The 12,644-nt window shown below is 45.4% G+C and overlaps 1 protein-coding gene across 2 annotated transcripts in view; it reads right to left on the minus strand.

Moving 5' to 3' along the window:
* Window positions 1–8,246, minus strand: part of COG2 (component of oligomeric golgi complex 2) — a 63,585-nt gene extending 55,339 nt beyond the window's left edge. For both annotated transcript variants that reach the window (XM_025850820.2, XM_025850819.2), the window contains exon 1: window positions 8,056–8,246. In XM_025850820.2, the coding sequence (XP_025706605.1) occupies window positions 8,056–8,127 (72 nt within the window). In that variant the 5' untranslated portion in view covers window positions 8,128–8,246. The remainder of the gene's footprint in view (window positions 1–8,055) is intronic.
* Between the last annotated feature and the right edge of the window lie 4,398 nt (window positions 8,247–12,644).

Here is a 12,644-nt window from a genome sequence, read left to right on the forward strand (position 1 = left end):
GGGTGGCTGGGTGATAGACATTGGGGAGGGTATGTGCTATGGTGAGCTCTGTGAATTGTGTAAGACTGTTGAATCACAGATCTGTACTTCTGAAACAAATAATGCAACATATGTTAAAAAAAAAAAGTAAAAGAAGAAGATAGGGGAAGAATGAAGGGGAGTAAATCGGAGGGGGAGACAAAGCATGAGAGACGATGGACTCTGAAAAACAAACTGAGGGTTCTAGAGGGGAGGGGGGTGGGGGGATGGGTTAGCCTGGTGATGGGTCTTAAAGAGGGCACATTCTGCGTGGAGCACTGGGTGTTATGCACAATGAATCATGGAACACATCAAAAAAAATATATATGGCTCAGGGGCACCTGGGTGGCTCGTTGGTTAAAAAAAAAAACAAACAAAAATAGAGTTTAAAAGTTTAGCTACTTTACTAACCAGTTGCATTCAGGGATGGCAAACAAAGATGAATTCAAAATAATTTGGGAATTAATCATTTAAAACTTACCAAAAATCCAGATATTAGTATTTTTAACACTATGAAAATTACATAGAACTCTGGAAAGATCAAAGTTCTCTAAGCCGCCAAGAAGTAAAACACTCCACCCCAAATACATGGACTTATAAAATCACTACATACTCTCCCCACAACAGAACCAGAATCCCCCTGGCAGCATCAAGCTGTATCTGTAATTATGCGAAGTACTAAGAGGGCCCATGAAATTTATGATCTCTGCCCTAAAACATGTCCCATTTCATTGAGACAAAAAAACAAAACAGTTAAGCATTAACCTGCATACTACCTACATAGGGGTTGAAAGACATAAGAAGTTAGTGTGAGCTCCTGTGTGTGTTTCCAACCATTCTTGAAGACCAATGGACAAAAGAGATGAGTAAATGCCCCTGTATATCCCTTAAATATTACTTAAATATATATCATGCAACTCCAGCTCTGCTTTAAGACCTGGGGACACAGTCATGAAAAGGAAAGACAAGGTCTCTGCTCTTAAGGAGCACATATTCTAATGCAGAAATGAGAAAATAAACATGTAAGCAAATAAACATGGTATTAATGAATAGTGATCAAAGCTAAAAGAAAACAGGACACTATAAAGGTGAGTGACAAAGGGCATGTACTTTAACTTGGATGACCAGGAAAGACACTTATAGAACAATGATATCTGAGTTGAGATCCAAATGACACAAAGGAGCTAGCCACGGGAAGTGTGGGAAGAGCGCTCCTGCCTGAGGGATCAGCATGTGTGCAAAAATGTCCCTGGAGCTCTCCCCTCCCACCCCTGCCCTCAAATCTCTCACCCAGGTAGGTGGTGACATAATCTAGGACTTGTGTCTCCCAAAACTCATTCTAAATCTTTATTTGGTGACTAAATTATTCAAACTTGAGAAATTAAAAACATATGCTAATGAAGGGGAGTAAGTCGGAGGGGGGAGACGAACCATGAGAGACGATGGACTCTGAAAAACAAACTGAGGGTTCTAGAGGGGAGGGGGGTGGGGGGACGGGTTAGCCTGGTGATGGGTATTAAAGAGGGCACGTTCTGCGTGGAGCACTGGGTGTTATGCACAAACAATGAATCATGGAACACTACGTCCAAAACTAATGATGTAATGTATGGGGACTAAGATAAGAATGAAAAAATAAAAAATAAATAAACCTCTAAAGTTAACCGGGGGGGGGGGAACATATGCTAATGAGTTCTTCCCACCATCTATAGAGAGCTCATCTTAAAAGTATCATGAAATAGTAACACTGAAATTCTAAGGTACTTCTAACATTTTAATCAATTTTGTATCTAACTCCTTTGCTGAATTTATATACCTTTTGACATACTTATGAAGAGACAAAGAAAACTTATATTCTGTAAATTTATTCATCCATCTAACAAATATCTGAGTACCTAATTACACTCTGTTCCAGCTGATTTCTTCTCTTTATCTCTCCTTTTCCCCCTCAATTTAACACCAATCATAATCTACATAGGCTTTTAGTTTGCTTTCCCAACTTAATTTCTTGAGCTATTAAGTGGAATTACCTAGTTCCAGAGTTCTCAACACTGGTTGCACATTAGAATCACCTGAGGAACTTTAAAACAAAAGCCCAAGAGGCACTTGGCTGGTTCAGTCAGTGGAGTGTGCAGCTCTTCATCTCGAGGTGGTGAGTTCAAGTCTCACGCTGTGTGTAGAGATTACTTAAAAATAAAATCTTAAAAAGAAAAAGCCCAAGCCCTAGTTTGTGATTAATTTGTTTAAATGTTTCAAGAAATTTGATGCTAAATGCTATAAAACTAGTCAAATAACAAAAAGATATATTTACATAATGCTTCTTGCTCTCAAATTTTGAACAAAGAAATTACTAATAATAACTCAGTAAGCCAACATTTTATTCAGATGATAAATTTTATAATATTACAAAGAGTGAGTTAGAAAATCAAAAGCAAGGAGAAACAAGTGTGGCATGAACATGGGGAAGCAAAAGAAAACAAGAAAGTGACTATGAAGCATATGCTTAGCTCTGAGATCAGAGGCTTAAAGAGAAGGACAGATTAAAACCTAAAAAGAAAAGATCCCAGCTCACTCAAGGAAAGAGAAGTCCCCCAACACCCTTCCTGTTTCTTCCTCCAATATAAACACACAGCTGGGCCACCTTACCACATCCTGGTTAATACCGACTTTATCAACCTTTCCATTAAAGCCAAACCTGACCTGGTACAGTCAATGATGGATGGTCTGCATGCCAAGTGTATCCATTGTATAACTGCCTGTGTAATGGTTGAAACTGAGAAAGTGGGTAAAAGTATCCAGTGGCTCTAAGGATTGCCAAGGATCCAAGATTCAACTACCACGTACACACAAGGGAACCCACGAGGGAACCCACGCGGACAACTGCTTGGTACAAAAGTAATTCAGAGTAATTCAGTTACACTGTGGCATCAGCTGACCCAGATCTGGAGGATCCCTGGAGTTCCCATCATGGACACTTCTAACTATAGGTACAACACCGGGTGAACGCCTGATGCTTAATGGAGCCCCTCAGTTCTAGTTCTTAATAGAGTTCCTCAGCCTTCCTTTACTGACTGTTTCTGTCGCCAGTTCACACAAGCAATACGCTATCACACGAATTATTCTACTTGACCATTTCCTGTTAGGAGCTATGGTTAAATACACTCACTTTTTGATGTTTTGAAACTGGTATTTTGTATCACTTTAAATTTTGTTGCACCTTTTTATAAATCAGATGATCGCTCACATAAAAAAAAAAGAAAAAGGAAAAGCAAAAGCATGGACAACAAAAAAACACTTCTTTTTGCCGGAACTTCTTCTTACCCAGTGCGAATCAGATAACCTTTGTCTGATGTTACATTTCCTCTATCAACAAGGAAAGTATTTCCCATAAGAAAACTTCTCTGTAAAATGAGATGTAGCCTTACAATCCGTGTTTGGCTAATTCGAATTTTATTATGCTGTCTGTCTCAAACCGATGCAGAAGAGAATAGTGTGTTCTCGTCAAGACGCGGCATCACTAAGCACCTACAGGATAAGCACTGAGCTCCTGTGACACAAAGGCGGCTCCCAGGGGTGGGGACCCTGGGCAACAGCAGCTGACCTGCCTGCCCGCTGCCATCGGCCATTGTCACTCTTCCCTCTTCCTCCTGTCAGCCACTATCTCTGGCTGCCATCAACAAGCTCCACCTCAAACAGCCATCTCTCCCCGCTGGTCCCGTTTACTGTGGCTAAGCTACAGGCCGAGAGCCCAGATCACCAGCTCTGTCGAAGTTTCTTCTACGGTAAGAGGCGGCCCTATTGGTGAAATGCAGGCGCGAAGGCATCCGGACATTGTGCCATCCTGTGGGCTGTTCTTAATACTCTGATTCTCCCACTTCCCCAAGCCCCCATCTGCGGCCTCCGGAAAGGAACGTTACAGTATGCTTTCCAAGGACTGACGCATGGGGGTCAGGAGATCAGGCCTGTGATTTGCCCCAACTAGCTGTGCGACTTTACAGGAAGTCATGACACCTCAGACCTCAGTTTCCTTATCTACAAACCAGAAAAATGGACTACTGTCCTTTTTTCACAGAAGAGACCGCAAAGATCATGTAGATAAGCACCACCTCATTATACTAAAAAGCAAACAGAAGCCAGGAGGCAAGTGATTTGCCCCAAGTCACACACAAGCAGAGGCAGAGCTGAAAGCGGAACCAACATCTACAAGTCACAGCTAATCAACCCGCACAATACAAAGAGATCTGAGCAGCTGGTCATTTTTTCCCTTTTCCATTTTGTCCGTTATTAGAATACATGCTCCTTGAGAACAAGGACATGCCAGACACGCTTCCTGTTTCAAAATTTCCAATTCACCCCATTAAAAAAGGGAGGAGCCTCGATGACTTACTCCCCACCGGTTCTTTAACCTATGGTACATGCTTACAGTAACCATAAGGAGGGCTCCCGATTTCACTTCTCATGAAAAAGGTATTGTATGCCTACCCAGGGTGCCAACGAAGCTGGGGGTTCAGGAGAGGAGCTGATGCAGAGATGTTCAAAGGAGGCAGACTCTGGCTCAGCACAGAAACAAACTGTCTACTAATAAAAAAGACCCCATGGGGGACTGAGTCTCTTTGAAATATGTTCAAATGTGTTGGAAAATATTTTTCCAAGAGCCAGTAGACTAGTCACCTGTTACCTACAAGATCACATATGCATTCTGAAAAGAGTGCCCTGCCTGCAGTGTAGACCACGGGCCAGAAAAAAGACAAAGAAGGTGCAAGGAGACTGGGTAAGAAGCCTCTATGGTAGGATGGTGAGAGAGCACTGAGAAGGTACAAGAAGAGATGGAGAGAAGTAGATGGATTCAAGAGGTATTTAGGAAGCGAAATCCACAGGACTTGGTAACAGACTAGATTTTGGAAATGTGACAGAGAGGAGTTGACTTCCAGTTTCCCAACTCCCAACTAGATGGATGGTGAAAGTGTTTACTGAGATAGGCAACAGAACAAGAAGGCTGGTTTTCAGGGGAGGAGGTGCTCATGAATTCAGTCTTGAACATGATGAGTTCGAGAGGCCACAGACATATCCAAGAAGAAATGTCAGCAAGTTCAATATATAGGATTGGTGCTCAGGAGGCATTTGGGCCAGAGATAGGAATCTGCCTCACCTGCCTATAGTGGTCATGAAGCTGCATGAAGGGTCATCTAGGGAAAGGAGAGAACACGTGGCTGAGCCCATACCCAGCCATTAAATGACTACCAGGAGGAGCATGATTATGCATAGGAGACACATCAGAGAGGTATGAAGAGAATCAGAAAGCAATGCAGAGCATTTGGTCTACTGAGAGGTCAAGTAAGGAGACAGAAAAAGGTCTGCTGGACTGACTTACACCTAGTTAACTTTGGTAAGAACTTTTTAGTGGAACGGTGGGGCCTTAAAAGTGGAAGGTGAGAAAGTAAAGTCAACCCTTGAGCACTGGCTACAATGTGCAAGAATGACTGGGCAATATCTAGAGGCGGGAGGGTCAAGTGGAAGAGGCTAAAATAGGAGCGTGTGCACAAGCCGATGGGAAAGAGTGCAGGGGAGAGGATCCTCACAGGGTCCTGGAAACGCAGGAGGGCATGGACTCCCGAGCGAGGGTGGAGACTTAACCTGAGGAGGAAGGGGAGCCCCTCCACGTACCAGGTGAGGAGGAGAAGGGTACAAATACAAGAATGGGACTGTGATCGGCAGAATGAAGGAGCTCCTGTATGACGGCTGCTAATTTTTCCGTACAATTGGAGATGAAGTCGTATGTTGAGATGGAAGGGGAAGGCTATGTAGGAGGTCAACAGCACACCCATGTAAATGGGTCCACTTTATCTCTGTTATGCCACTTTCTCTCCCCTACTACCAATACCTTATGTCCTATTCATCTTCGTTGGCTGTCAACACTAAGGATTTTTATATTTCTAAGCTGATAAAGTCTGATGTTGCCACCGCCTCTGCCCCAGGTGACTCTTCCCCATCTGCCACTCCTGCATCTTGATCACCTCCATCTTTCACATACCTTTCCCCACCTCTGTATATCTCATTAGATCTCATAAAAACCATTAACATGACTTTTTAAGTAGTCTCCTGCCCCCAGTCAGCTCCAATGCAACAGACATGACCATGAAACTTCCTGCTTTCAACCTGACTGTAACTCCACAATGAATACTGCATCAACATAGACCCCCCTCACTGGAGCGTCCAAGGTACAACTGGAAGCCCCACCCCACCTACATTTCTACCTTCCCAGTCTCATTCCAAAACGTGCTGAATGAGACATATATGTAGAACTATAACCCTGACAGCAAGCTCTCCACTCATCATTGCTGCCATGAAACTGTAACTTATAAAATATCTCTCTGAAGGAAACACAAATTGCAAATAACCTTTATCTCCAGAACCCACCCAGAAAATCAATACAGAACGGATGTTCTATGTATATTTCTTCTCTGTATGAAGTGGTCAGGTTCAGGAGCACTACAAATTGTCTGCTACATTCAGAAGTTTAAGAGCCATGAAAGAACATGGAGTTGCTAGCATTCTAGCCACTTTCCCAGTTTGCTCTCTCCCTTACCTCTAAGTCCTACTTTACAACTTCTATTTTGAGATCTCTATTTTCTGAAGCTGCTTTGACCAAAGGCATTCTGTCAGCTCACAGTGAGAAAATGGGCTAGTAAGTCTGAGAAAATGCTGGTGTTAGGCCCAAAGGAAGCCTGAAAAAGTCCAAAGATGGACAAGCTAAAGAGATTTCTGTGATTTGAGATTCTTTAAGTCTCTGTGTGTGCCTTTTCTTCTTCCTATGACCTCTCCTCATCATGTATCCTTAGTTAACAAAAGGTTTCTGGATCAGTGAATTCACTCTGCACTCTTTCAGGCATTCCATTCAAGTTACACCTTTTATTACAGCGGTTTAGTAGAAACATCGCTGCACAAGAACAAGAGTACAATATTCCTCTGTCTAGACAGGCCTACACATTAGAAATGATATGGCCGCACTGCGGAGGATCCAGATATAAACACTTTTTAAAAGCCAGAGTTTGGCAGATGTGATCTGAATGCAAATATCAAAAACCGGACTAGCTGGTTAACCCAAAAAAGAAAGAAACACAGTATGACTTGAAGTCATCAAAAAATAAGAAATTTAAACTCCCTCTTTCAAAATTTTAGGTGCCTACAGAGCCAAAACGTTTTAACTTTTTAACACTGAAACCAGCTACCAAATCCCAATCCTTAGAAATGAAACATATATTTTTTGATAGTTTAAGTACAGACCCAGAGGGATACACAAAATAGATAAAAAGTTCCTCCGAGCTCTGATTCAAATCTTGGACATTTTTAAGGCTATGCCTGATGAACCTTTATCGTCAGTAAAATGTTTTCAGTTCAAATTTCTATTCTGTAAGTTTACGTGCTACAGTTATCTGCAGACTAGCTTCGAGTTGACCTTATGAAGAGAAGTAGGGCAACTTTAGAAAAGGAGCTTGGTTTGCTTTGTAGTACTGCAACAGAATCAGTAAGGGTAGTACAGTCTTTCAAATCTGTCATTCCAGGAGCTTTAGACGAAAGTTAGGCAAAAACTTTAGGTTAAGTGCCTTTTCACCCGACCCGATCCCTGGGTAAGTACGTGCGTTCAGAAATGTGCTCAACACACACTCGCTGAGCTTCGAGGTGCAAGGCACTGGGAGGCTTCTGTCAGGCCAGGGGACCGGCGGTCTGACTGCACCACACGGTAACAGAGTCGGGTCCTAACAGGGGCTTTTACGTTTAGCTCAAAACCACTTGCCCTGAACTTTCAGGCCTTTTCACTCAATGTGCACGATTTCACAGAAGTGCTTTCTCCAGGCTGCACCTACCAAACCTGAGGCCAAGAGACTCACTGCGAAGTGCAGCGAGGTCCCCGCCGAGGGCCCGTCCCGGGCGGGCACGGCCCAGGAAGCCCGCAGGAGAAGCCGGAGGAGAGACCCCGGAGGGCAAAGGAGGGCAGACCACCCACGGCCCGGCTCCGGGGAGAGGAGCCCCGGCGCGCACCTTCATGAACTCGTCCTTGTCGAAGCAGAGCGTGTCCGGCCCCTTGGGCAGGTTCATCCTACTTTTGTCCATCCCGCCGGCCGCCGCCTCTCAGCGCCGAGACCCGAGCGAGGAGGAAAGGCAGGAGGCTGCGCTCCGCGACGCTGCGGCCGCAGCCACTGCCAGTTTCCACGCCACAGAAGGCACGGCTTCCGCCAACATGGCAGCGCCCGCGCCGCGGCCAATGAGCGAGGACGCCGCGGGCCCGCCTCCGCCTGCCGCCGCCAAGAGAGGCGCGCGGACTGGCGCCGCTGAGCCAGCAGGTGGTGCTGCCCCCATGCGGCGGAGGGCGGCACTACGGCCTCGCGCACGTTTCTGCCGGGCCGCCCAGCTGCTGGCGAGGCCCGGTGAGCCCGGGAGGGGACGGGAGGGGACGGGCGGGGAGGGTCAGGGGTGCTCCCTCCCAACCCCACCGTTTCCATCGGGAAATCGGCGTGCGAGCCTCTGCCAGTGTCTTCTCCCCGAGATTGTTCCGCGGGAAGCATAGCCATGGCGGGATGCTGGCCCTTTGGTTCTGAGGCCGGTCTTCCAGAGTTGGGCACATCACCGTGTCAGTCCTCCGGTCACCGCGCGCCGCCGCCGCCGCCGCCGCCGCCCGGGCGCTGAGGCCTCCTTGGGAGCCTGGTCTCGGCCCTTAGCCCCGGCCCCCACGGGCGACCATAGCTTCTCCTTCCCTGGGCTCGGTTCCAGCGATCTGTAGGGAGGACGGCGGGCAGCTGGGCAGCTCCCTGCTCCACTTCGGGCTCAGCTCCAGGGTGGCCAGCCTCTGAGCACAAGTTTGGGTCCTCAAGGCTCTTAAAGGATCGCCTCGCTACCGGCTGACAAAACACAGCCGACAAATAGATGTGCGTGCATGTTAATTTCGAATCTAAGCCGGGAATAGGCGAAATTGTGTTTGTGGCCAGCATTGGTGCAATCGCCACGTCTCCCCCCAATTTCTGAGACTTCCTCCTCCTCCCCCGTCCATCCCACATTTATTTTGAGATTTTCTTTCTTCTTCCCTTGCTCTCCCATTGTCCTCCCCTTTAGTGTGAATGCCATGGTCAAATGATGATGATTCATTTCTCTTTTTTTTTTTTTCTCCTTGAGAATCTGACAACTCAAACCACAAATCTCACTCCTCACTCCTCACTCACCCTGCAGCCTTGCTGTAATAAACCAGGCCTGGCTGCTCCTCCCAATGCTGTGTTCTCCTAGAGATAACATTACCCTAATCGTCCTTATAAAGGGATGGAACAGTGGGAGAAAATATCTTATCTTGAGAGTCTTGTATTCAAGTCACTCCAAACTGGAAACTGGTCACTTTTTAAAAACGTAGGTATAGAATCTGAAACAATATATTCCTTAGCAGTGGGCCTGGCAAGCTTCGTTGAAGAAAATACTCCCAGCCAATACCCAGAGAATATGAAAGAGAGGATGAGAGCTGGAATCTTATCTGGAGAAGCAGAATAAATTGCCAGAGGAACAATTATGAAAAGTGCACTCTGTGCCCTGTTACGTTTATTTGGATAGAGGGAATGAAAGCCTCATTATTTGGTCTTTGTTTACTTTTATTATGAAAATTTTCAAACATACACAAAAGTGTGGAGAGCACAAGGATCCCGGCCCTTCCATGTTCTCATCACTCTGCTTCCCCAATCCTCTGTTTCATATGCCCTCCTCCTATCACTTGCCCCTGCGGGGCCACCCTGTATTTTTTTTTTTTTTTTTTTTTGGAGGGAGGAGGTCTGGAATATATTTTAAAGTAAATCCCAAACATTACATCATTCCCTGCTCCCCAAATACCTTGGTTTACACATCAAAGAAGGAGGAAGGATGAAGAAGAAAAGATATTTCTGTACAGGCCCACAATGCCAAAATCAACAGGTCTAATAAGCTATTCCGATTGGCTCTGAGAGGCATGGCTTTTAGCCCAGGGCCACACTGTTAATAAGTGACAAGTGCAAACTCAGGCAGTGCAAACTGCAGCGCCCACACTCTTCACCAAGGCACCAAGAGAGGGGGCGAGGAGGCGGGGCAGACCAAACAAAGGTGTCTGGAACCCCCTGCCTGCCCTAAACTCTAGATGAGCTAGCAGTTGAACTCTTTCTTACCTTCGTTGTAATTCCCTTCTGAAATCATTGCCGGGCCTTTGGTAAAGACATGAGCCTGAACTTGTGCAGCCTGGAGTGCTAATCCTGGGGATGCTGAAGGGAATAGGCGCTAACAAAGAATGAAAATCCCTGCTGCCTGCTCTCCTCCCAGAAGTCAGTAGGTAACAGCCAAGGGTCAGGAGGGAACAGCCGAGACCCCAAACAGTGGGCCGCCACTTGGAGCCACAGACTGTGGCAGTGGTGCGGCCCACCAAAGCCAGGAGCAACAGGAAAGACCCCAGTTGCTAACGGAACACTCTGGGGAGGACAAAGAAAAGGTGGGGAGTAAGCTGAAACCTGCCCGAAGGACTTTGCCCTCAGTTTCCACTCAGAGCTGACATTAAGTTGGTACACACCATTTCAGCCACGCAAAGTTTGGTGACTGGCCTCTGGCCAGAGCCTGCTGTGTGTCCCCCTGCTGCCCTGAGCTCTTCCCAAGATCCCTACCATGGCCTCCGGATCCAGCCATTGGAAGGCTAACACGTGGCTCAGCAGGGGTCTTCTGGCCAGCTTTCGGTTGGTTAGTTGTCCGTGCTGTTAAAGATTTGTCTACTGTTAAATGTCTGACTCTCCTCTTGGGTGATGACACCTGTTTCATAGGAAACAGGAGCTGGAAGATTAAATTGAAAAGTAGATAGAAAGCTCTTCATCAGTGCCAGACATAATCAGCGGTCAGTATATCCTAATCTCTCCCCTCTTCTCTGACCTGTACTTTCCTTAATGAGGAATGAAACTTTAAGTTGACATTTTTTATCTTCAAGGCTCTCTCTGTATTCCCTAACTTCTCTCTCTTGCCTTCATTTCATCCTAAAGCTTGTGCTCAAGACTTCATTTCTAAGTAAATATTAACCCCCTTTGACTTTGACTCTCTGGAAAATTCTCAGTTCCCTATTTTCGCTGGCATCATGACAGGTCCTCATTTCTCCTTCCCACACTTCTCTATTTATAGTTTTCACATTTTTGGCAGGTTTGCTACAGAACACTCAAAAATTGCAAAGAGAAATATTGTGCTCCGGAAATTCACACAAGCATTTTCTCCAATATCATCCTTATGTTCTTCTGACCCTCTCTTGAACAGCTGGACAGCCGACTCTTCTACCAGCAACCAGAGTCATCCTTGTTCACTACTGTGGGAACGGAGGGTTTCCATTTTAACCTGCAGGCTGAGCCTATAGTCTGGTGGTCCTTGGGTGCCAGGATAGCAGGTGTGGGGCGGGAGAGACACGGAAGACAAGCATCATGGTAGAGGCCTCCATTTGGCCAGGAAAGCTCACAATGAGCCAACAGGGCCATTTCAACATCTTCTGTATTTTTGGTATGCCCTGTTTCATTCCAGAATGGATTTGAGGTCATTTGGTTTGATTCTTAAATATTTCCCATTCCAACTAAAAAACAGATGCATCCTAGGGCCTCCCAGATTCTGCCTCATCTCCCTAATCAATTAGTACCCTAAATTGGGTATGATGGTGCTGGAACATCCTTCCATGTCTATTTTATAACAGACTAACATTTTTTATTAGTTTTTTTTCAAACTAATAAGAATGATAAGTTTTTTGTTAAGCATTATAGGGAAAAATCACGAAAGACTTTGAAATGAACCTAAAAGATTATAGTGTCTTCCGAGGGAAAACAGGTGTAGTCTCATGTACCCTTCTGGGCTAACTGATTCTGTGGGACATTCTGTGCCTTTCTTGTCTTTGAGCTATTTTGCAACTCCATAGATCAGACATAATTGATATGGATGCAGATGATCTTGTCTGGAAATATGCAAATGAATTTTGTCCACTGGAAGTCCAGTTGACCCCCTTTCCTTTGGTAGAAGTCAATTTTGCATCCATTTGCATTCTATCTGCATATCTATTTGCATCTATCAAAGCAAATTCATTTAAGTATTACTGATTGTATATGTGTCTGCTCTTGAGATTCTCTCTTGAAGTGGTGGTAACATCTTAGTGGTTCCCTTGTTAATGAATGAATTAAATAAAATCTCTACAAGCGTTCATCTTATATTTGTAAAAAGGTCATTATTTAATCTTTTCAAGACAGTGATACATTAGCAGCATGTCAAACAATAAATTGTGATAGGATTCTGGTAAATGCAAAGTGCAGAGAAATCAAATCAGAGCGGATTTTAGAATTACCTTCTGTGTGGCCAGGCTATGCCAGAGGGGGAGAATGAATGAAACTCAAAGACCTGGCATCTGGTCCTGAGCAGTTACAACCATCTGTGTCGACATTGGCATGCCTGACAAATGTATATGACTTTCCCATCAGTGTTTCTTGGGGTTCAGTTGACCTTTCTCTTCCATGCTACTCTCCCCTGCAGTGATATCAGCTGGGCCCTTGGTTTCAGCTCCCAGTCCCTAGCCGACACCTCTCCCATCGATGCACCACCATCTGTTTCTTCCCTCCCCGCCA

This window comes from Callorhinus ursinus, unplaced genomic scaffold (genome assembly GCF_003265705.2).
Source record: "Callorhinus ursinus isolate GAN/ISIS: 27379988/994484 unplaced genomic scaffold, GSC_fseal_2.0 scaffold32, whole genome shotgun sequence".
NCBI classification, from domain to species: Eukaryota; Metazoa; Chordata; class Mammalia; order Carnivora; family Otariidae; genus Callorhinus; species Callorhinus ursinus.